This window comes from Bos taurus, chromosome 7 (genome assembly GCF_002263795.3).
Source record: "Bos taurus isolate L1 Dominette 01449 registration number 42190680 breed Hereford chromosome 7, ARS-UCD2.0, whole genome shotgun sequence".
In the NCBI taxonomy this organism is placed as follows: Eukaryota; Metazoa; Chordata; class Mammalia; order Artiodactyla; family Bovidae; genus Bos; species Bos taurus.
In genome coordinates, this window is record NC_037334.1 from 27,380,050 (window position 1) to 27,405,882 (window position 25,833).

Here is a 25,833-nt window from a genome sequence, read left to right on the forward strand (position 1 = left end):
TACCAGTCAAAACAAGAGGAGTTTTTAATCAGCTACTTCATGAATATAAAAGTTGCTTATTCATAATCATGAATCAGAATGATTAAAAACTCACCACGGTCACGCAAACCCCAGGTGTTTCTTTGCCTCCTTGTTCTGCTGGCCTGGCTGAACTGTGTGATGTGACGTCATAGCTCAAAGGGAAAGAATGTCAGTGGGAAGGAATAAGCTTTTTCCTTTCTTACATCAAACTCCCAAGGGCCTTGTTTTAAAAGGTGGTGCCCTGGGAAAACTACCAACTCCTTCAGGCTCTTCTCCTTAATGGCTCAGGTATCATGGGACTCTGCTCCCCCAAATCTGTATTTAGTGAGAAGGAAAAGATGTCAGTCCGCATCTACTGGAGATTGTATGTGATTCCCAGACCAGGACCAAAAAGCTCCAAAGCCTGCTCATTTTGTATTAGTGACAAAGGGAGCTCTAATAAGTAGCTTATTTATAGGCCTGTTTACCTAGATTTCTCCTGGTAACTGTGTGAATATGGTGTAAAATTTTTTTTTTTAAAGAACTGTTTTGGGTTTAATGTATGTCTTTGAAACAAATTCTCCATATGAAGAACTTTGAGTGTGCTGGTGACATCTTGGTAAAAAGGATTTAAGGCAGGATTTTAGGAGGGATATATGTATGCAAGGAAAAGAATGAAAAGAGTGTAAGTTAGGGAAAAAGAGAAGTTTGTGTCATCTAGAGGCATTTAGGGGGCTTCCCAGGTGGCTCTAGTAGTAAAGAACCCGCCTGCCAATGCAGAAGACGGAAGAGACACTGGTTCTATCCCTGGGTTGGGAATATCCTTTTGAGAAGGGCATGGCAACCTACTCCATTATTCTTGCCTGGAGAATCCCATGGACAGAAGAGCCTGGCAGGCTATAGTCCATGGGGTCACAAGGAGTCAGACATGACTGAAGAGACTTAGCACTCATGCAGAGGCATTTAGAACCTGTAGTATTTGGGACTACAGTAAAGGAAACTTGGTATAAAGGTATCATAATGACACAAATATTTATAAACATTGCTACATTTAACAATTAATATTAACAATATGTAAGAAAATGCAGGGTTAGTTTTCTTTTTTAAAAAATACTAACCTTAGTGTCTTTTCCAAAGACCTTGGAATGAAAACAAATCCAGTTTTCTGATACAAAGAGCTTCCCTTGGTATAATATTTCTTTCTGTAGAGCACACGTAAAACCTGGGAAGATATACACAGGTATAACATCATTTACAATTTCCATTTAAGATGAAAATTGTATATATCTGTTGATGACTCAGGGATGGGCAGATAACACACTCATGCTCAAAAGATCTCTCCCCTGCTTTTCCGTCATCTTTAGTGGAATGAAGCTAGGAGATGAGAGTTTGTTTTTTAATTCCAAGTCTTACAAACTTCAGTATAAACATCACAACAGAAAGGCAAGTCTGTCATTGAAGATGAGGGTTCAGAATGGTGCTTCAAAAATCTCCGTTTGGGGACGTGTGTCACCCTTGTGCTAATGTTGACACTGCTGCCTGCCCCTCCTTCCCTGGGATGGTCATAATGACTCTTTTGAAATAGATGGTCTCATTGTGGGAAGAGCGCATGACCCACACCTTCCTGTGTGGAGACAATGGCAGGAACCCAGCACGCTGCCTTAGCCTTGTGTACTGAGGGAGGCTGGAATGGAACCCTGGGTCCCTCTGCTCCCAGGAGGAGACAAGCAGGTGCTGAATGGCGTGCTGGGCCGGGTGTTTAGGTGTGACCGCTGAGCCCTGAACAGTGCAGGGGTCACCATGTCTGTCGACCTAGGTCTGTGTTGCTTTCTTCCAGTCTGGTCTTGCTTGGTCTTGTTATCCTAAAACTCAGCACAGTCTAATCACAATGCATGTTAGCACGAATATGGAAGGCGAGGACATTCTGGAAACCTCTGGGATAACTCTGTATCACATGGAGGGAGTCAGTTCCCCATTCTCCTCTCTTATCTCTCAAGGTGCTGGGTGAGAGCTGAGTGAGGTCAGCATTACTGTCACATCATGACTTTCAGAAACCTATTCCCCTTGGTGATTCAGTCCCCAGGCTCTTTCACCCCCAAAACCAATTAGCATCTTTTCAAAGTCAACCAGGTCAGAACTTACTTTGTCTCAACGGTTCCTCCGTGGGGACATCTAGAAACAGTTTGTGGAAGTGCATGTTTGCTTTGTCCTACAAGGAAGACAAAACACAGACAGAAGTCACTGTTCTCGGCATTCTTGTCAAACATAAACAAATTTTAACTTCAATCGAAATTATATAACAAGTCTCCCCACTCTTAAATAAAGAATCTTTAGGAATTCCTTCTCCCTGATCTTATAGTCTCCAACACAGTCCTTCAGGGAAAAACAGTGGAGGTCACAAAGGTTTCATTTTCCAACAAGATTAGTGACCTGCTGACTCGACATGTATCTATAATCATGAAGTAGCTGGTGGGCAGCTTTCTGCAGAAGTGGCTGGACAAGGGTATCCCTAATAAGAAATGAGGTACAACTGTCAGAATCTCACCAGGTAGTGTGAATCCCAGGGCACTCAAGATCCCAGTGAGTACTCTCAGAAGAGGGTAGTGGTTAAAAGCTCTGTATCAGATAACCCTGAGTTTAAGTCTTGGCTGCACCTCTTCTGTGGTATGTGATCCTGGCCTGGTAACTTAACCTCTCTGGGCCTCAGTTTTCTGTATCTGCGTCAGAAGGATGTCCTAGGGCTTAAATGGGGTGATATATCTCCAGGACCTGCTCTGGGTGTGTCCCTATCACTATTACTGTGGTGAAGGTATTTCCTTAACCAGTGTTGCGGGAGATGACAAATAGGATTTCATATGAAAGATTTAGCTCTCCAGGGCAGTGAAAGGCCCAAGAGTCTGAAATGCTACAAATCACTTCATCTTCAAGGCACCTGTTTCCAGTTATGATAACAATGTACAGACAGCACTTTACAGCCTGTAAAGTGAAAGTGAAGTCACTCAGTCGTGTCCGACTCGTAGCGACCCCATGGACTGCATCCTACCAGGTTCCTCCGCCCATGGGATTTTCCAGGCAAGAGTACTGGAGTCGGGTGCCATTGCCTTCTCCTTTACAGCCTGTAAAGGGCATTCACAAAACACCACTCCCAGCTCCACAATAACCTGGGAACTGATGTTCGTACTGCACCGTCCACTCCCAGCTCCACAATAACCTGGGAACTGATGTTCGTACTGCACCATCCAGGGACCTGTGCCTCAGGGACACTTGGGGACTTAACTGGCTCCACACATCTACTGAGAGGTAGAGCTGGGCCCTCTGTCCACAGGATCACGCTTCTTCAAAAGCATCCAGCAGGCAGAATCTTATGAGCAGAAAAGAGATGCCACAAATTGGCCCTTGATGATTTACTATCTAAACTAGAAGTGGTCTCAATGGCATAAATGGTCCTAGTATGGCCACAAAGGTCATTCATACGACAGACAGTCCCCTCGAGACAACTAATTCATGGATGAACACTTCACATAAAGTAGGTTCGCTCATGCTGCTTCTTGGAGTACGTCTGGCATCCAGAAAGTTCCCTCTGATTAAAGCTAGACGTTGTTCTAAAACTTATGGTTACCAGTGGGGAAAGTGGGGGTGGGAGGGAGGCATAAATGGGGAGATTAGGATTGACATATACACACTATTCTAAAGAAACAGATAACTAATAAGAATCTACTGGATAGCATAGGAAACTCCAATATTCTGTAATGGCCTATCTGGGAATAGCATCTAAAAAAGTGGATATATGTATAACTGATTCACATTGCGGTTCAGCAGAAATGAACACAACACTGTAAATCAACTATACTCCAGTAAAAATTTAAAAAGCTAGGTGTTCTCTCAGAGCTTTGCTGAGATTTTCTTTTTAATGGCTACAGTGAGTACTGGCTGCATGCTTGATTTAAAAATATCTGGGCAATGAAATCTTCAAAAATGTGGATAAAAATCAAATTAAAAAAAGGCAGGGACTGATCTAAATTAAACATGACATGATAAAGAAATGCAATGCATGGCTCAACTGGATTCTAGAGAGTGGGGGGAAAAAACACCTCTGTAAAAGACATTGACTACTGGGACAACTGTGGAATCTGAAAATGGATTTTACGTTAGTAATATCTTCATAAATTTACTATTTAGTTAAATTTCTCGGGTGAGTCAACAGTTTCTTATTCTAGTTGTTAGGAGACACATATTCAAGTATTTTAGGAGTAAAGTGTCAAAAAACCCCAGTATGTCATACTCTATGCCACAGATCTGTCTGGGTATATTCTTCTGGAGAAGAATCATCACCCTGTTCCAGGCTTTGCTCCTCTGTGTGTACTTGGGAGGCCTTCTATTCACACAGATGCCTTATCAGGCTGTAACTGCAGTGTGAGGATGTCACAGTTCTCCTGCGCTTGGCTAATTATTAGACAAGCACATGAATCTGGGTTGGCCCCTGCTCTCTGGGTACTTGTCAGAGTACGGGGCCACAGTGCAGGACTCACTACCATTCAGCACATGCTGGAAGGTCAGCTGTGAAATCCCTTGTTCTCTAAATCTGTACCAGCGTTAGTCCTGGCCCTTGCGTTCCTTCCTCCAGCTGGCTTCAAATCAATGCCCCTTTTGCCCTCTGAGACGACACACATCTCGTTCCTAAATTACCTGGCTTGAAGATGAGGACTTTTTCCTTTCAATCTTAGAGTCATTCTTGCTTTCAGTTTTACAGTCGCTTTTCTCATTTGCTACAGGGGCCCCATCGAAACTGGATTTTGACCTGAGGAAAGAAAATCCAGGGAGTCTATAAAATGAAATTTTTTATGCTACCCACTAATTTTATTACTACATCTTAATTATCACGCCAGCTCACAACAAAGCCTTTCATTGGTTTTTCTCTTCTAGATATCAATGATCACTCAGTACTCTAAGGGCATTTACCCAGCAAGTGATGTGGGTGACGGGGTGATTTCAGCAGCTGGTCATCCCAAACTGCAGAAATCATATCTTATGGAAGAAAGAAGTATTGATCGAGCTGTGAAAGTAATTATATCATCTCAAAAGTACGTCAAGCAGTATACAGAGTAGTACTGGAGGCCAATAATGGAAGCTGCAGCTACAGTTCAATCCAGGAATATTTGGTTTCAAAATTCTGTCAATACTTCTCAAGTGTTAATTCAGTGAGGTGCTGCATTAAATGCATCAGAACAGACAAGACAGTCTTTATCCTTAAGGAGCCTGTGCACACATCAAGCATCTCTTTAAAAAGGCAGGATGTGATACAGCATCAAAACAATGCCTATCACAGGCGTTAGGAGGAGATACAGAGACAATAAGTCCAACAGGAGGGAAGAGAAGAGACCAACAGGACAACATGGGTTTAATATACTTGGCCTAACAGGATGAGCAGGAACTAGGTATGAGGAAAAGAGAGACAGATCATCACAGAGTGGGAATAAAGAAGTGAAATCATGATAAAAAAAGACCATGTTTGGAAGTCCTTCCTTTGTTCTCATAAGGGCAGAGGTCAGAGCTCCCCGACTTCTTTCCAAAATGATTCCAGTCCTGCTTCTCCATTTGGGTAGCATTTGCATCTTCAACCATACAGCAAAACACAGCCATGTCAGTGTGGATTGAGTGCATGACTTTTAGAGGTATATGCATGAACAAGTTTCGTGATACAGCTATATAGATTTTTTTCTGTTTCTTGGGGGGAACATGGCACATGAAATTCATGATTCCACAACAGGATTCTTTAGATCAAGGTGCAGTTAAAAACAATGTTTGGTTCAAAGTGAATTTAAGAAGACTCTTAAGCAATTGGGGTGGCATATGGGTGTGACCCAGAAATAGAAATGAAGTTAGAGAGACTTTAGGCTCTGGTTTTCTCAGCTATGAGGCTATGGAGCATGCAATGCCCCAGGCCTCTGCCAGCCCCTACAGTTTGTGTCCAAGATACTATCATTCAATTCAAGGCACAGAGATTTGGATTCAAGTACTGGCCATTGAACCAATTTATGGATATAAATGCCTTTAGAATTCTAGGAATTACTTTAAAAAAAAAAACAAAAAACTATGAGTAAACATTTGTACTCTACTTGAAAATAAAACTTTTTACAAATGTCAAATTACCTATTATTTATATTAGCCACTAATTTGAATTTATCACCTCTATTGATTCAAATTAATAAATGTTAATGGTACTGTCAAGGCAATGATCAGACCTTTCGAAGAACTGTCGCAAATGTGACAGAAGGGCCATTGTGCCCTTGGTTCCAAGTGGCACAGGCAGAAGGGTTTGTCTGCACAGCACTGGCCTGAAGTAAGGGTGGGAGGGATGTTCATTTACACACATGATTTCTTTGTGCCTTTTCAACTTCTCACTTCTTACAAATGACTATGAGCAGGACCTGAAGCCTAGTGCAAATATTTTTATTCAAAAATTCAGAACTTCCAGACAGTGAGAGCAGAGCCTTCAACCAAGTGCAGAGCTCTCTGCACTACACAGATCAGACTTTGGAGAAGTTTCACAAGCCCTGGTGTTTGGTGTAAGACGATGAGCGTATTAGTCTCGTGTAAAGCCTAGGGAAGGTGGAGTTACATGTGTAGTGCATTTCAGAGCACCTGTGGTAGGCAGTCAATGGTGCCGAAAGTCACAAGAAACAACGGGCTTTATGTCTTTGCTGAGTAAGGCAGGATGCTCTGACAGGAAAACAGCTGCAGAAAGAACGGTTGAAAGTGAGATGCGCCACAACAGACTTGCAGAAAAGATGGAGAGAGAATTGGGAGTGGGAGAAAAGAACACGCAGGGGGCACAGTAAAGACTTATGCTTGGTCCTGAGTGAGGAATAGATTAGCAGAGAAGACGTGGGCTGGGGTGGCCAGGAAGGAAGGGAAAAGTAGGAGTTATTGAATCATCCTTTAGCAGAGGCCCAAAGTCGTAGAAGGCAGCAGTTCTGACAGTTCTAATAAGGGGAAGAGAGCTATCACTCCACTCGGTGTAGATGAACGGCCGGAGTTACTTGTGATTGATCGTTGGCTTAACCATTCTCCTTTAAGGGCAGAAAAGCAACTTGAAATTCCTACTTCTTTCTTCCATGTGAAAAAAAGCACATAATTGGTGCCCCTGAGAGTGATGGGGAGCAGAAGTCCATGTCTCAAACCTCCTCTCTCCTCACAGTCCCACGATCAAACTGAGCCTGGTTTCCAGCACTGGCCCCCGGAAACAGGCAGTGCACACCCTGCCCAGGGATCCCGGGCAAGGCTTTTTCCCTCCTCTCATTTCTGCAGCTGCCAGGGAAGCGAGACGGCAGCTGTGCACACCCAAAGGCTGAGCACACAGTTCAGCCGGGGTGGCCTCATCAGTAACGCTGCCAGTCTTTCCAGGTGCTTTCTAACTCTGTGCCACCCAGGCTTTATCACGTAGCAAAATCAGTGCTTAAGAAAGGGGCAGAAAGTTTGCAGAAGACTGGGGTGGGAAGGAGAAGAGAGACTGCTAGGAAGAGCTCAGAGAGAAAGCAGGTGCCAGTGCCTGGATGTGAAGGAAAAACACCTCACTTCTCTCTCAGGGGTGTTCCCTGCCTGTAGGAGAGCTTTCGTCTTAGCCACCACCATAAAACTAGAAATACCAGCTCTTTCCAGCAACCCCTCCCTCTGAAAAGCCAAAAAAAAAAAAAAAAAAAACAGAGGGAGTCATGTGAGGACTCACCGCAGGGAAATGGTTCTCTTCTGGTCCTGGGACTCGGCCTCGCTGGATGGGGTGGGAGACAGCGCTCCTGGCGACCTGCATACCTTCTTTTTCTCCTCCACACCATTCTCAGCCTCTGAGCTGGGGAAGAGAAAACGCTTCACCTTAGACATCCAGGGTGGGGAGGATGGAAAGACGATGACGTGAGCTCACTTTTCTGAGAGTGGAATGACTTTCAATCCTGCGACAGGCTGAAGTCAACAAGGACAGCTGTGCCCTTCCCATCCCTCCATTCTGGCCCCTCCGCTGGTGCCAGAGGAGGAGGAGCTCTGGGTCATGCTGGCTTCAGACACACCTGCAGGTTTACATGGAGGTAAATGTCCGACTTTGTAGGGACTCGCTGGCTCCCCGGTCTGTCGCCCATGAGCCCTGTACTGCCTGGCTCAGCCCTGCCCAGCACGGAGGTGGCAGATAACCTGGAGGCTGGGAGGGCCTCTTGAACCTGCTCACGTGTGGCCTCCTGCCAGGTGTGAGTTGTCCCCCAGGAGCCCCCACCCGTTTTGTTTGCATTTGTCACTTATCATCTTTTGTTGTAGACCTATAGGACTTGGCTTGGGTGGTTGCTAATTTTACCAAGTGCCTCTCTCAGCAATTACTATCTCTAATCCACACCACCACCTAGGCTAGGTGGGAATTACTACCCCCATTTCACACAGGAAGAACCTGAGGCTCTTACATGGTGAATTACTCACCCCAGTTCATAGAACTGGCCTGTCTGAGTTGTGATTCAAACTCAGGTCTGTCCATCTGAGAGGCCTTTGTGTAGAAGGCCATACTCAAATTTTCTTTCTTTGCATTCATCCATCCCCCCAACCACCTAATCTATCCTCTGAACCCTCTTACTAGTTCTGTGATGTGGAAGCCCCAGGCTGGGGTGAAAATCTCATTGATCTTTATACTGACCTCAGGGTCTAGGACAGTGCTGGTATGTAATCGTGCCTAATGGGCTTTCGGAAAACTAGGTCTGACCTTGGTGAAAGAGGGAGAAGACGGGACAGTAAGTCAGAGGGCCACATGCTGAACCATTAAGGATGGAGGAGGGCCAGTGCGGTGGACACAGGAAAAAAGTTCCCACAACCTAGTCAAGGAAATTGAATAAACCAAAAAAAGAAAAAGAAATCCACTTGAGAGTCCCTCTTGAAGTAGGGAGACAAAGTGTGTGTGGAACTTCAATAATCCACTTTAGCATTCCTTCAAATATTTACCAACCTCTCTGAAGGGTCAGATTCAGGCCCATCCTGGACAGCACCTTTGTGGACTCAGAAAGAGCCATGCCCAGTCAAAGGCACCCAGGAAACGGTGCTGTCTGTCTGATTTAGCCCAGTGGACACATGGCCTGCCAGAGAAACGGTGCCCCTCGCTCTGGGCAGAAAGAGCCCAGTGCCAAGACTTGGAGGAAGCATTTTGCTTACTGTGGTCATTTGCTGGTGTTGATCAATATGGGATTGACAATTACTGATTCTGTAATGTCTATGGCCAATTCAATTTGGGGTTTTTGTTTACTCAAAGATGCTAAGGAAACTCAAGCAAGCTAATTCCTAACACTGGTGAGATGATTCTTGGAGGCACCCCTTAGCCCAGAGGTCGTCTTGTCAGCAGCAGACTCTAACTGCTAGAATCCGAAAAACAGAGACTTGCCTGTGCTTGAGTGAGGAGGGCGTAGGGGAAGAAAGAAACCACTTCCTCAGTGCCTCTCAGTCACCGTAAAGTTACCATCAGTGAAGCTGAACTCTCACTGACAAGGCAGATGAAATAACAGGTCTCACTTAAGTCATGAAAACAAGGAAATCACTTTAAAAAACAAAACAAACAAACCAGAAACAAGAAGATAAGGTTCTTTCAAGGACACTGACTATAAGAATTAACTAAAAAAAAAAAAAAGCCAAGTCAAGGATCCTTTTCTCTCAACAAACACTTGTTTATGGGTCCCTGCTGGCCCTGCTGGTGAGACGGATAAATGAGTTTCCATTTTAAGGAAGCAGAGAAGCGGGAGAAGATGCTGGGAACAGGGGATCCATCTTCACCAATCTTCTCCAATCTCGAACCCAATTTAAGCATCAGTTATGGGCCCTGAAACCTTCTCAGTAGGGAGTTTCTGAACAATTGCCATAGAGAGACAAGGGTGGCAATGCTTGGGAGATAAGACAGACACACTTATACTAACCAAGTCTGACTTCACCTGCTAGGCAGTAGCATATGTATTACCAGCTACCACATTGAAACCAGTGATGGTTTCAATAATACACTGCCACACACTGTTACACAATCTATAAATTAAAAAACCAGGTTGACAATCCCTATCAACAGTCTGATATTCCTTACTTCCTGGACCTCATTAGTTTGATGATGAGTTGATTCAGACTTCACAATGTTTCAGAATTAGAATTTTTATGTGGAGTCCACTATTATTCCTCCTGGAGAGTCTCTGAGTTTAGAGTAAACTCAACACCTCTCTCCTGTCATTTCTATCTCCCAGGCTCTTTGCCTCTCCTGCTGAGGCTGTGTTGTACTCAGGCACCATCACATCTCAGTGACGATTAGGTTCTGTCTCAGGTGAATGATTATACTGTATCTCAGATAAATGCAAACAAGTGCCTCACTTTGGTTCAGTCCAGGAAGCTGTGTTCCTTCCTAACTACAGTGATAAACCTGTGTTTGTCTCCCTTCAAGTTAAATTAGTCTAAGCTTGGGCATAAAAAAGGTCACTAAATTCCTTTATGGTAGTACCAGTGAGATAGTTTTACATCTACTATCATTTAAAAAACTCCCTGATTATCATTTCTCGAAACCACAGTCTTGCCCAGCAAAGGTTAAGAAGGGACCTGAAGATAGCATATGTTTCACCAGAAAATAAAATCCTGGAAATTGGATGGTCATGATTAAGGTCAGGTGTGTGAAAGCACAATGACACGGAAACCCTGTGCTGAAAAGTAGGCTGCCCCTGGACTTGCCAAGATCTGTAGCCTCAGACTTGCTCCTAGTATGCTGCCTGCTTGGCGACCCCGTGGCTGGTGGGCAAGAGTGGCTAGTACTTGGGAAGCAGAGCGATGGGCTGCAGGGACAGAGGAGGACCCTGGGGACCACTGTTCAGCAGCCATACGGTAACCAGAATCATAGTAACGGGAAGCAGAAAGCAGCATGGGGTACACAAGGTGCAGGAGCTGGTGATGGAAATCAGTACCTCTCCAAGACCTCTGAGCCTCTCCCAAGTGCAAAGCAAACTCAGTCTAGTCTGGGAGCAAACTAGATTTTGTAAGTCAGGAAGAATGGTCTTTCATTTACAATTCTGCTGTAAGTATATCTTTATCTGGAAACGTTACATTGTATTTATCTATTGACATATTTATTCCTGAACAGGTACTAGAAGCACAACAATACAATTCAAAGTTACAAATGGAAAAACAAATCTCCCCTGTGCCCACCCCTGTTTCACGGTCACCCTGTTTCTCTGCAGAGGCACCTACTGTTCCCAGCTCCTGTGTATCCTTCCAGGGAATCTGAGTGCCCACGAGTGTGTGTGTGTTTTAAGCATAAGTGATAGCATGCTATTCTATACCCCTGACCCCCTTTTTTTCAACGTACGATATCTTGGTACTCTTTTCCTATTAGTACCCATAGAGCTTCCTCATTCTTTTTAATGACAGCATAGAGTTCCACTGTAATGGCTGACTTATAATTTAACCAGTTCCTTATTTATGGGCATTTAGGTGATTTCAGTCTTATCATAAATACAAACATTACTAAGAATGTCCTCATATGTTATTATGTGTGAATACCTCCACAGGATAATTTCCTGGAAATGAAACTGCTGTGTTAAAATGTACACAAATAAAAAAATTTTTACAGTTATTGTCAAATTGCCTTTAGTAAAGGTTTTGTGACTCACACCCATAATACGTATCAGAGTTTACACATTTCTAACAAAGTGTTAAACTTAAAAAAAAAATAATCCAGAGTGCCTAGCAGGTACCTAGCACAGAGAATAACAATTTTACCAATGACTAGTGTTAAAGTTTTTTTTTTTTTAAACTGCTAAAATTTTTGATCTCTACAAATGTGAGAGGTAAAAAAAAAAATCCCATTATAGTTTTGATTTGATTTACATTTCTCTTCTGATGAGTACGGTTGAGTGTATTTTCATATGTGTTCTTTATTTCCTGTTTTGCAAATTAGCTATTTGTATGTACATTTTGCCAATTTTTCTGATGGGCTGCTGATAGAAACATTTAGGGAAAACAATTCTGGTTATAACTGCATCACCAAATTCTTGGCAATATCCTGGAATTGACCTTTTAAATAAATAAACATTTAGAAAAGTTAAATGGATATTAGAGGTCAGCATAACGTTAAAATAAAACATTAATGACAAGTTAACTTTTCCTTTTTTCTGGATAGGCTTACTGGCAGATTTTAAAAAGAAAAGCCAAAAACATAGTATTCTTTGGTTTCAGCAAAACCTGTGATGAAACCTGACAGGCTTCCAGCTCGGGATGGAGAACAGGAGCACAGGTGTTTGCCTCTCCTTTCTGAGGCCTATTAAAATGAGAAATAATAATCCTGCTTACAATAATGGTGGGAGACCATCCACAGAAGATGATTTCCCCATATATCTGGAAAATGAAAGTGAAGTACAACATGAACTCATGCAGCAAAGCAGAGGAAGTCGTATTTTAGAATTTGGGCATCAGTGGAAGATAAGAGAATAGCAACCTGTTTCTCAGAATCCAATAAGGTGCTATAAGAGGAGGATGTAAGAAGTGTGGAAAACATTAAACAAAATTAAAGGTGTGTGTGTAGGTGCTCAAAATCTCTGCCCATCCTCCAACTCACCACCCTCACCCTCCAAGTCACCACCCCCTGCCCGACCTCAATACCGAAATGTCAGACAGTCAGCTACTCAGCCTGTGAGGAAAAAAAAAAATTAGAAAGGTTGTCAATTTATTTTTTTAATATAAATTTATTTATTTTAATTGGAGACTAATTACTTTACAATATTGTAGAGGTTTTGCCATACATTGACATGAATCCACCACGGGTGTACAGGTGTTCCCCATCCTGAACCCCCCTGCCACCTCCCTCCCCATCCCATCCTTCTGGGTTATCCCAGTGTACTAGCCCCGAGCACCGTCTCATGCATTGAACCTGGACTGGTGATTCGTTTCACATATGATAATATACATGTTTCAATGCCATTCTTCCAAATCATCCCACCCTCACCGTCAAAAGGTAGTCAATTTAAAAAACGAATAATTTAGCAGCAGGAAATCAGGGTACCTAGTATGGAGGGTGAAACCCCAGAATAAATCCCTTCTCTTTTTTCCATTTTGAACAAAGTGGTCCCAAGCTAAGTACCAATTCCCTATCCATGTTCTATTGAACTACTCTAATTCCTCATCTGACCCCCCACCGCCCACCAGTCCCTCATTCTTACATATGAAATGACAGCAAAGGATTGCTAGACCCTTGAAGAAAATCTGAAGTCTTAAAGAAAAGACCAGGATAAACCAACAAGAAGGTAAAACCCCTAGAAAACTGACTTCAGAGAACAGAAGAAAATAAACAAGCAAACAAGAAAAACAGAAACCCAAAACGTTCTAATTAATATCTTCAGAGAGAAGACGGAACTCATAAAACAGACCACAGTATTATGCAAAAGGACTGAGTTCAAATCCTTAATAGCCTACACAGCACTTCCAGATCTGCCCTCTCTGCCCCTCTGGATTCCTCTAACTCCCTTTTCTCAGTTTATGCTCCCACAAGAAAATCTGTGCACTGCCTGTTCCCTCTGCCTAGAGTGCCGTTGTCCCCATTAAGGGCAACACATAATTTTCTCTCTCCTTTCCCTAAGTCATTACTCAAATATTATGTTCTTAAGAAACACCTGAGGTAACAAGGTAAATTTGGCCTTGGAGTACAGAATGAAGCAGGTCAAAGGCTAATAGTTTTGCCAAGAGAATGCACTGGTCATAGCAAACACCTTCTTCCAACAACACAAGAGAAGACTCTACACATAGACATCACCAGATGGTCAATACTGAAATCAGATTGATTATATTCTTTGCAGCCAAAGACGGAGAAGCTCTATACAGTCAGCAAAAACAGGACCAGGAGCTGACTGTGGTTCAGATCATGAACTCCTTAATGCCAAATTCAGACTTAAATTGAAGAAAGTGGGGAAAACCACTAGACCATTCAGGTATGACCTAAATCAAATTCCTTATGATTATACAGTGGAAGTGAAAAATAGATTTAAGGGACTAGATCTGATAGACAGGGTGCCTGATAAACTATGGACGGAGGTTCGTGACACTGTACAGGGGACAGGGATCAAGACCATCCCCAAGAAAAAGAAATGCAAAAAGGCAAAATGGTTGTCTGAGGAGGCCTTACAAATAGCTGTGAAAAGAAGAGAAGCGAAAAGCAAAGGAGAAAAGGAAAGATATACCCATTTGAATGCAGAGTTCCAAAGAATACCAAGGAGAGATAAGAAAGCCTCCCTCAGCGATCAATGCAAAGAAATAGAGGAAAACAATAGAATGGGAAAGACTAGAGACCACTTCAAGAAAATTAGAGGTACCAAGGGAACATTTCATGCAAAGATGGGCTTGAAAAACAACAGAAATGGTATGGACCTAACAGAAGCAGAAGGTATTAAGAAGAGGTGGCAAGAATACATAGAAGAACTGTACAAAAAAGATCTTCACCACTCAGATAATCATGATGGTGTGATCACTCACCTAGAGCCAGACATCCTGGAATCTGAAGTCAAGTGGGCCTTAGGAAGCATCACTACTAACAAAGCTAGTGGAAGTGATGGAATTCCAGTTGAGCTATTTCAAATCCTAAAAGATGATGCTGTGAAAGTGCTGCACTCAATATGCCAGCAAATTTGGAAAACTCAGCAGTGGCCACAGGACTGGAAAAGGTCAGTTTTCATTCCAATCCCAAAGGAAGGCAATGCCAAAGAATGCTCAAACTACTGCACAATTGCACTTATCTCACAGGCTAGTAAAGTGATGCTCAAAATTCTCCAAGCCAGGTTTCAACAATACATGAACCATGAACTTCCTGATGTTCAAGCTGGTTTTAGAAAAGGCAGAGGAACCAGAGATCAAATTGCCAACATCCGCTGGATCATGGAAAAAGCAAGAGAGTTCCAGAAAAACATCTATGTCTGCTTTATTGACTATGCCAAAGCCTTTGACTGTGTGGATCACAACAAACTGTGGAAAATTCTGAAAGAGATGGGAATACCAGACCACCAGACCTGCCTCTTGAGAAAGCTGTATGCAGGTCAGGAAGCAACAGTTAGAACTGGACATGGAACAACAGACTGGTTCCAAATAGGAAAAGGAGTACGTCAAGGCTGTATATTGTCACCTTGCTTATTTAACTTCTATGCAGAGTACATCATGAGAAACGCTGGGCTGGAAGAAGCACAAGCTGGAATCAAGATTGCTGGGAGAAATCTCAATAACTTCAGATATGCAGATGACACCATCCTTATGGCAGAAAGTGAAGAAGAAATAAAGAGGCTGTTGATGAAAGTGAAAGAGTAGAGTGAAAAAATTGGCTTAAAGCTCAACATTCAGAAAACAAAGATCATGGCATCTGGTCCCATCACTTCATGGCAAATAGATGGAGAAACAGTGGAAACAGTGGCAAACTTCATTTTCTGGGGCTTCAAAATCAGTGCAGATGGTGAGTTCAGCCATGAAATTAAAAGATGCTTACTCAATGGAAGGAAAGTTATGACCAACCTAGACAGCTTATTATTAAAAAGCAGAGAAATACTTTGCCAACAAAGGTCCATCAAGACAAGGCTATGGTTTTTCCAATAGTCACGTATGGATGTGAGAGTTGGACTATAAAGAAAGCTAAGCATTGAAGAATTGATGATTTTGAACTGTAGTCTTGGAGAAGATTCTTGAGAGTCACCTGGACTGCAAGGAGATCCAACCAGTCCATCCTAAAGGAAATCAGTTTTGAATATTCATTGGAAGGACTGATGTTGAAGCTGAAACTCCAATACTTTGGCCACCTAATGTGAAGAGCTGACTCATTTGAAAAGACCCTGATGCTGGGAAAGACTGAAGCTGGGAGGAGAAGGGATGACAGAGGATGAGATGGTTGGATGGCATCACCGATCAATGGGCATGAGTAAACTCCAGGAGTTGTTGATGGACAGCGAGGCCTGGCGGGCTGCAGTCCATGGGGTCGCAAAGAGTCGGACACGACTGAGCAACTGAACTGAACTGAATGAGACCTATTTATGTAATCAAAGGGTTGGAAACTAGCATCAAGATACAGAAATCTGAAAAGAGAAAATGTAAGAGGGAAAACAAGACATGTTTAAGCCAGGTACTTCCTTATCAAATGAACAGGAATTCTAAAAAGAAAAGAAAAAAAGGAGAAGGTATTATTAAACAAAAAATATGAGTGGTAAAGAGGTCAAAGAAGGGCAGAGGTTCCTAACTTCTTATTCTAAAAAGTTGGGAGTCAAATTAACTTCACAAGATATTTTGGTCAGGGTGTTTTTTAAAGAGGCAAATGCATGAAAATAGGAAGGAGAAAGTGATATGCAGGAAGAGAGGCAAGCAGGGAAGTTAGTATAAATGAGTTGACACTTATGTTCCATCAAAACAGGAAGCTGAGAAAGTAGAGAATTAGTAAGCAAGAAAGAACAGGATGCATACATTTTTATAGATAATGAAGTAACACTACCACTAAAATCAAGCATTGGGGATTTCCCCGGTGGTCCAGTGGTTAAAATTTCACCTCCCAATGCAGGGGGTGCAGGTTCGATCCCTGGTTGGGGAACTAAGATCCCACATACCTCCTGGCCAAAGAACCAAAACATGAAACAGAAGCAATATTGTAACAAATTCAATAAAAGACTTTAAATATGGTTCATATTTAAAAAAAAAAAAAAAATCAAGCATTGTTAAAAGTTATTGGGGAGGCAGATGAAAAACTTAGTAGTTTGTTTTTTCTCTGGAGTAAGGCAGCAGAAAGAAGCAAATTAAACTGTAGTTAAGTTTGGTTCTTAATGAGAGAGGGCTGTGTTTAGACTTTATTTGGTTGGTGGCTGCTGCTGCTGCTAAGTCGCTTCAATCGTGTCTGACTCTGTGAGACCCCATAGACGGCAGCCGACCAGGCTTCCCCGTCCCTGGGATTCTCCAGGAAAGAACACTGGAGTGGGTTGCCATTTCCTTTCCAATGCATGAAAGTGAAAAGTGAAAGTGAAGTCGCTCAGTCGTGTCCGACTCTAGCGACCCCATGGACTGCAGCCTACCAAGCTCCTCCATCCATGGGATTTTCTAGGCAAAAGTACTGGAGTGGGGTGCCATTGCCTTCTCCTATTTGGTTGGCAGTGGGGATTAATTGAAGATTTTTAGACAGAAGGGATGAAACGATGAAGATGAGATATTACTCAGTGCTTACCTCTTCTGGCACATACAAGGGGCCTGATGATACACGTCCTCATGGAGGGTTACACTCGCATCAATGTACAAGAACAGGGAATGGGCGCAGGTGGGGGCTGGAGACAGTGAGAACACAGAAAGGCAGATAGGGGAGGAGTCTGACCTCCAGAGAGGCAGACGCTGGAGAGATAATTGAGAGATAACACCAGATCAAGTGGGAGAACAAGCAATGAAGAGGAACATCCAAGATAACCCAAAGGTTATCTGGGGAGTGGAGAAGATCAGCACCACCAGGGATAGTTACAGCGAACACAAGAAGAACTGTAGTTTTGTGGGAGTGATTTTGCAAATCTAGTTTGCCATATAATAGACATATATTGGTAGCAGGTAAAAAAACTATATGAAAACCAGCAGAGCCCAGAGAACAACAAAAAGATACTGTCTTCGCAGAGGAAGGTTTCTTTCAGTTGGAAATGATTTCTGTTGAGTCCCAAGCACACTGCCATAGCAAGTGAAAATGAAAGATGCTCATTCATGTCCGACTCTTTGTGACCCCATGGACTATACAGTCCATGGAATTCTCCAGGCAAGAATACTGCAGTGGGTAGCCTTTCCCTTCTCCAGGGGATCTTCCCAACCCAGGGGTCAAACCTAGGTCTCCTGAATTGCAGGCGCATTCTTTACCAGCTGAGCCACAGGGATGCCCAAGAATACTGGAGTGGGTAGCCTATACATTCTCCAGTGGATCTTCCCGACCCAGAAATTGAACCAGCGTCTGCTGCATTGCAGGCAGATTCTTTACCAACTCAGCTATCAGGGAAGCTCTAAATCTTAGCTGCAATATCAGGGCTGGAGGAATGGCTGAGCACAGACCACCAGCTGGCCCCAACATGGCCCTATAACCTGGTTCCATGAACAATCATATTATTCATTCCTACCTTTATACCTACTCCCAATTCTATTTTCAGCATTACTGGTTGGGGCATAGACTTGGATTACTGTGATATTGAATGGTTTGCCTTGGAAATGAACAGAGACCATTCTGTCATTTTTGAGATTGCATCCAAGTACTGCATTTCAGACTCTTGTTGACTATGAAGGCTAGTCTATTTCTTCTAAGGGATTCTTGCCCACTGTAGTAGATATAATGGTCATCTGAGTTAAATTCACCCATTCCAGTCCATTTTAGTTTACTGATTCCTAAAATGTCGACGTTCACTCTTACCATCTCCTGTTTGACCACTTCCAATTTGCCTTGATTTATGGACCTAACATTCCAAGTTTCTATGCAATATTGTTCTTTACAGCATTGGACTTTACTTCCATCAGCAGTCACATCCACAACTGGGTGTTGTTTTTCCTTTGGCTCCGTCTCTTCATTCTTTCTGGAGTTATTTCCCCACTGATTTCCAGTAGCATATTGGGCACCTACCGATCTGGGGAGTTCATCTTTCAGTGTCCTATGTTTTTGCCTTTTCATACTATTCATGGGGTTCTCAAGGCAAGAATACTGAAGTGGTTTGCCATTCCCTTTTCCAGTGGACCATGTTTTGACAGAACTCTCCACCATGACCAATCTGTCTTGGGTGGCCCTACATGGCGTGGCTCATAGTTACACCAAGTTAGATAAGGCTGCAGTCCATGTGATCAGTTGGGTTAGTTTTCTGTCACTGTGGCTTCCCAGGTGGCTCAGACGGTAAAGTGTCTGCCAGCAATGCAGGACACCCAGGTTTGATCCCTGGGTTGGGAAGATCCCCTGGAGAAGGAAATGGAAACCCACTCCAGTACTCCTGCCTGGAAAATTCCACGGATGGAGGAGCCTGGTAGGCTACAGTCCATGGGGTCACAAAGACATAACTGAGGGACTTCACTTTCACTTTCTTTCTTTTTGTAACTGTGGTTTTCATTCTGTCTGCCCTCTGTTGGATAAGGATAAGAGGCTTATGGAAGCTTCCTGATTGAGGGGGACTGAGGGGGAAACTGGATCTTGTACTGATGGGCGGGGCCACACTCAGTAAATCTAATCCAATTTTCTGTTGATGGGTGGGGCTGTGTTCCCTCCCTGTTGTTTGACCAGAGGCTAAAATCAGGTGGAGGCAATGAAGATAATGGCCGGTGCATGCACTGCTGCACTCAGTGCCCCCAGTCCTGCTCAGGGGGGCCACCACTGACCCACGCCTCCGCTGACGACTCTTGGACACTCATGGGGAAGTCTGGGTCAGTCTCTTGTGGGGTCATAGCACCTTTCTCCTGGGTCCTGGTACACACAAGGTTTTGTTTGTGCTATTCAAGAGGCACAAGATATAGAAAAGGCAGAGGAACCAGAGATCAAATTGATCCTTTGGATCATCAAAAAAGCAAGAGAGTTCTAAAAAACATCTACCTCTGCTTTATTGACTATGCCAAAGCCTTGGACTGTGTGGGACACAATAAACTGTGGAAAATTCTGAAAGAGATGGGAATACCAGACCACCTGACCTACCTCCTGAGAAATCTGTACGCAGGTCAGGAAGCAGCAGTTAGAACTGGACATGGAACAACAGACTGGTTCCAAATAGGAAAAGGAGTACATCAAGGCTGTATATTCTCACCTTGCTTATTTAACTTCTATGCAGAGTACATCATGCAGAATGCCAGGCTGGATGAAGCACAACCTGGAATCAAGATTGCTGGGAGAAATCTCAATAATCTCAGATATGCAGATGACACCACCCTTATGGAAGAAAGCGAAGAAGAACTAGAGAGGCTCTTGATGAAAGTGAAAGAGGAGAGTGAAAAAGCTGGCTTAAAACTCAACATTTAGAAAACAAAAATCATGGCATCTGGTCCCATCACTTGATGGCAAATAGATGGGGAAACAGTGGAAATAGTGACAGACTATTTTTTGGGCTTCAAAATCACTGCAGATGGTGACTGCAGCCATGAAATTAAAAGATGATTGCTCCCTGGAAGAGAAGCTGTGACCAACCTAGGCAGCATATTGAGAAGCAAAGACATTACTTTGCCAACAAAGGTCCATCTAGTGAAAGCTATGGTTTTTCCAGTAGTCATGTATGGATGTGAGAGTTGCACTATCAAGAAAGCTCAGCGCCAAAGAATTGATGCTTTTGAATTGTGGTGTTGGAGAAGACACTTGAGAATTTCTTGGACTGCAAGGAGATCCAACCAGTCCATCCTAAAGGAAATCAGTACTAAATGTTCATTGAAAGGACTGATGCCGAAGCTGAAACTCCAATACTTTGGCCACTTGATGTGAAGAACTGACTCATTTGAAAAGACCCTGATGCTGGGCTGGGAAAGATTGAAGGTGGGAAGAGAAGGGATGACAGAAGATGAGATGGTTGCACAGCATCACTGATTCAATGGACATGAGTTTGAGCAAGCTGTGGGAGTTGGTGATGGACAAGGAAGCCTGGTGCTGTAGTCCATGGGGTCGCAAAGAGTCGGACACGACTGAGTGATTGAACTGAACTGAATTCTGTTTTCCTTGATTTTCTTTCAAAGCCTAAGGCAACTCACAATAACTTTAAAGTGTGTTCAAATATTAAGATTTTGATTCTGAAAGAAGAGAAGCTCAACTCAAACTGGCTTATGTTTTTATTTTTTAAAAAGCCATCCACAAGGGCTTCTGTCACTGCTTGAGGATGAAGTTAACAGTAGAGAAGAGCTGCAGCTGCAGACACAACCTTGGAGACACGCAGCAGTGATCTCCAGGGTCTCCCTCTCCAAGTCTTCTGGGACATCAATGCCCCATTCATCCCCCTGAGACACTGCCTCCATTATGTCATGCCCCTGTTCCAGAAGTAACAACGGCTTCCTATTGAGCATCAGAATGAGGCATCTGGATGTGAGTCAAGACTCTCCAGAGTTTTGCAGTCTCTCTCTACTTTCTAAAATGATTCCTCCATTCCAGCCATGTTGGGCCTCTCACCATGGTGGTTTAGTCGCTAAGTTGTGCCTGACTCTTGCAACCCCGTGGACTGTAGCCTGCCAGGTTCCTCTGTCCATGGGATTCTCCAGGCAAGAATACTGAAATGGGTTGCCATTCATTTGTCCAGGGGATCTTCCCAACCCAGAGATAGAACTGGGGTCTCCTGCATTGCAGGCGGATTCCTTACTGATTAAGTCACCAGGGAAGCCCATAGCCTTACTTATGTATTTCATCCTTCCTCTGTGTATGACTCTTGGCTCGTCTAGCCTAGACTGTCCTTTCTGCTTCTTCCTAACGACCCACAACTATTCATTGTTCCATGCCTAGGACATGTCCCTCTTGATATTAGCCCCTATCTCTTTACCTCTAATGTCTGGACATAAAAAAATTATGTAATTAATATTCATTGACTGGACAATTTTGAGTATGTATAGAGTTCAGAACAATAATCAGCACTGGAAAAGGGGCTTGAGCTTAAATTTAATCTCAAGAACTATGTACAAAACTCCAAGTGTGATTTTAAATTCTGTTGGAAGAGGACCAGGATGAAGATGGAAGAGGGGAGAAAGAAAGTCATCTTTTCCTTTCATTGATTCATTGATTTCCTTTCATTGATTGTGTGCAAACTTATCTTTCAAAATGATCATTAGTTAGGTGAATAATAATTTGAAATATATGAAAACTGACTGTCTTCATTGTTGGAAGAAACAATTGTAAGCAAAATCATAATCAAACTAAGTAACTTCTCGACAGTGGTATTTTGACGCCAAGCACAACTGGAAAACAACAAAAGAAAGTGACAAGAAAATGAATCAAGGAGACAGCAATTGACTTTTCCAATTTCCAGGAAAGGTAGATTGATGCTGCTGATAGCTCTGTTTTGTTATTTATACCCTCAGCATGTAAACACAATTTTGTATAGTACATTGCTCATGCTAACAAAGTTTCTAAAATATATATATCTCCTTCAAACTAATAATCTTCCCAGGGGCAAGAACTTTAAATATTTTTTTGTATTTCTATCTCTACTCTTGTTTTGAAAGTGTTCTTCCACCAACTGACACTTTTAATATACCTAAGATACGTTAAAGGAAATCTATTTAATTAAGGCTTTGGCCAGAAGGAAGTGTTTGGGAACGACTTAGATTTTTAAAAGTGTAATGAGAAACTTACCAAAACAGAAAGATAAGAATGAAAATTTCAGGTAGGGCATGAAATGCAGGAAATTGCAGCCCACTCCAGTACTCTTGCCTGGAGAATCCCATGGACAGAGGAGCCTGGCTGCCTACAGTCAGTGGGGCCATAAAGGGTCACACACGACTCAGCAACTAAACAACAACACAGGATTAACAAATTTTCAGCTATTATGGCAAATATTCAAAAAATCATAAATATCAAATAAGATTGGAAATTACTCAGGTACTATTGATTCAGTCAGTTCAGTCGCTCAGTCGTGTCTGACTCTTTGTGACCCCATGAACCGCAGCACACCAGGCCTCCCTGTCCATCACCAACTCCCGGAGTCCACCCAAACCCATGCTCATCGAGTCGGTGATGCCATCCAGCCATCTCATCCTCTGTCGTCCCCTTCTCCTCCCACCTTCAATCTTTCCCAGCATCAGGGTCTTTTCAAATGAGTCAGCTCTTTGCATCAGGTGGCCAAAGTATTGGAGTTTCAGCTTCAACATCAGTCCTTCCAATGAACACCCAGGACTGATCTCCTTTAGAATGCACTGGTTGGATGTCCTTGCAGTCCAAGGGACTCTCAAGAGTCTTCTCCAACACCACAGTTCAAAAGCATCAATTTTTCGGTGCTCAGCTTTCTTTATAGTCCAACTCTCACGTCCATACATAACCACTGGAAAAACCACAGCCTTGACTAGACGGACCTTTGTTGACAATGTAATGTCTCTGCTTTTTAATATGCTGTCTAGGTTGGTCATAACTTTCCTTTCAAGGAGTAAGAGTCTTTTAATTTCATGGCCGTAATCACCATCTGCAGTGATTTTGGAGCCCAGAAAAATAAAGTTTCTGTTTCCACTGTTTTCCCATCTATTTGCCATGAAGTGATGGGACCAGATGCCATGATCTTAGTTTTCTGAATGGCAAACCACTTCAGTATTCTTGCCTTGAGAACTGTAGATTAAGCACACACAGAAGAAAACTAAACCCACTGTCAAAAGAACCCCATTAAAATCCAGAATATATAAAAAAAGTTAAGACCTCTATTTTGGGTTTTTCAGAAGTAAGTGGAATCCTTCTCACAGCAGATCAGTTTGAAACCCCATTTTAAAGGAACAGAGGATCAAGAACTGGGAGGATGAGGATTGCAGGCAAAGTCATAAAAACTTTACAGTATGCAAAGAAGGAGGAAAAAAAAGAACAAGTGCTTTGTATCAGGAATGCCAATGAGAAGGTATCTGTAGTGTTAGAATCTGGGAGGTGAGTAGGACTACAAAGAACTGGGTGTCTGAGGTGCTGTCCTTAAGCCTGGAGGGATGAGGGTGCAGCTGAGCAGAGGAGTTCTGAGTCTGCAAGAGACTAACAGAGCCCTGCCACGGTCTCCTGAAATGAGGCTCAGCTTTATGGAAATGCGACTCCTAAGAAGATTGGTGTGTATTTTCTGATATGTGGGTGCTGGAAGAGGATCCCGTTAGGGAGTTCCATTTTAGAGGCACTCTTCCAGGAAAGAGAAGGAATGAGGACCAAGTGGTAAATGGGAAAAGGAAGAGGAGGGAGAGACACCCCAAAGGGATGGAGTCTTAGTAAACTGCATTGGCAGAACAGTGTTTTATGTTCACGGAAATTCCTTTTGAGTTAGACTTCCTTTCTCTTGTTACCATACCTACAGTAATAACTTTTATCTGGAGAGCAACAGAGAAACAGAACGTACCATGCCAGAAATGCATGCATTTAGCCAGAAGGGAATATTTTACCAATGAATAGCACAGTAACATTTAAGGTTAAAGAAAACTCTAACACTACAAGGCCATTTAGAAGTTGACTTGGGAAGAGAGAAACATTTGCTTTGTTTTCAGGAATCCTGGTCCCTGTGGAGACCAGCTGTGTTCCTCCGGCCCTTAGCTATTGCAGGAGGTGTTTGGACTGGAAGCATTGGAGATATGAGCTGTCTCCTACTACCCTGGTGGCCATCTGTGATGACTTAAGTGTTTTCTTTCCTCTTATACCCTTCATTTCCTGGAACTCTATCTTTCAGTTTCATGTAGGGGAGGAGGAGAAAAGATCAAATGCAAGAGAGCTGAAAGACCAAGGTACGTAGGCATTGAGAGTTAAAAGTTGCCACAAGAGTCCAAAATAGTACCAGAGAGCCATCTAGAAACTTATTTCTCCTTTGATTCCCCCCACTTAAAACTGGCAGAACCACTGTCTCACTGTCCTGTATTCTGATCTCAAGGTGCAGAACTACATGTGTATGAGGACAGCTCGTGATGGAGCACACAGGAATTTCCCAGAGGTCACTGGGAAATGCCACATCATCCCCAGTGAAGAAAATGGGCATGGGACCTTATGGATGTCATTACCACAGAGGAAAATTCTCTCTGCTTGAATGCTAGACAGTATTACTGAAACTCAGGATTTCTTCCTAATGAAAAAGTAGTGGGACTCAATTTCTAAAGAAGACAGAGACTATCACTTTTTAAAAAATGGGAAAACTCTACATTAGAGAAAACAGTTTTCATTAACAGGCTTTGGTTTAACCAAAACACTTCCAAACTAGACATACTTAGGGGAAGAACAGTTCATGCTACCCTATGGTGAAAATAAAAGAGTACATTTTAAATTATTTCAATATGGAATTCCATAATTATATAATATATATAAGTAGTATATATCAGAATATTAATATCATAAAATATCATTAAAAGAATACATATTATATGCTGTATAACATGTATTATATAATATATAATTGATATATGTATCAAAGTATGGAATAATTGTAGAACTAGCAACTCTGTTGAAAAGAAATGCTTATAATTATAATTAATGTAATTTATACATAATAATGAGTACCTCTTTCAAGGAAATAAATAGTACAAGTCTAATAAATCTTACATCTGATATCCTTATTTCCTATCCTTTCTCTCTCCCACTACAAATATGCATTTTCTCTACCTGTGCTAAAACATATATTGCTTTGGAAAACACCTATTCTTGGCCCCTCCCCTCTTCCTTGCCACACCCTCCTGGTGGACTTTCCAGATGACTTTCCAGTTGCATTGTTCTTAAAGAGCATTCACACCCACACCACCATGCCATACTAGTCCTCATGCCAACCTTATGAGCCAGGTATGTAAGACAGGGGTTATCCATATTTCACAAATAAGGAAACTCAGATGAAAGCCTTGAGTGACCAAAGAACAATCTGAGTGACTGGAACCTCCATAGTTCTAATACTTTGACTATCCGTCTCCTACCAAAGCTAGTCAGACACCAAAAACTGTGGATTTTACATCCTTAACATATTCCACTTATGACCCCTCCTGCTCTTTCCCAGGACTACTGGGTTAGCTAGGGTCCTGTGTTTCCTGTCCATACCCCTAAACTTCCCCACCTCATCTGAATGATATCCAACACTTTCTCCTTCCATCTGTGTGGAAGATCACGTTGTCCTGTGATCTTTGAAAAGCCCAAATATACTATAATATTCACATCATCTCCCCAACCTCACCTCCACTGCCTACAGGATA

At 42.7% G+C, this 25,833-nt stretch overlaps 1 protein-coding gene across 4 annotated transcripts in view; it reads right to left on the reverse strand.

Moving 5' to 3' along the window:
• Positions 1-25,833, reverse strand: part of GRAMD2B (GRAM domain containing 2B) — a 119,449-nt gene that overhangs the window by 22,016 nt on the left and 71,600 nt on the right. For all 4 annotated transcript variants that reach the window (XM_005209088.5, XM_005209089.5, XM_005209090.5 and 1 more), the window contains exons 2-5: positions 7,727-7,846; positions 4,687-4,798; positions 2,143-2,209; positions 1,119-1,222 (exon numbers count right to left, since the gene is read on the reverse strand). In XM_005209088.5, coding sequence (XP_005209145.1) covers positions 1,119-1,222; positions 2,143-2,209; positions 4,687-4,798; positions 7,727-7,846 — 403 coding nt within the window. The remainder of the gene's footprint in view (positions 1-1,118; positions 1,223-2,142; positions 2,210-4,686; positions 4,799-7,726; positions 7,847-25,833) is intronic.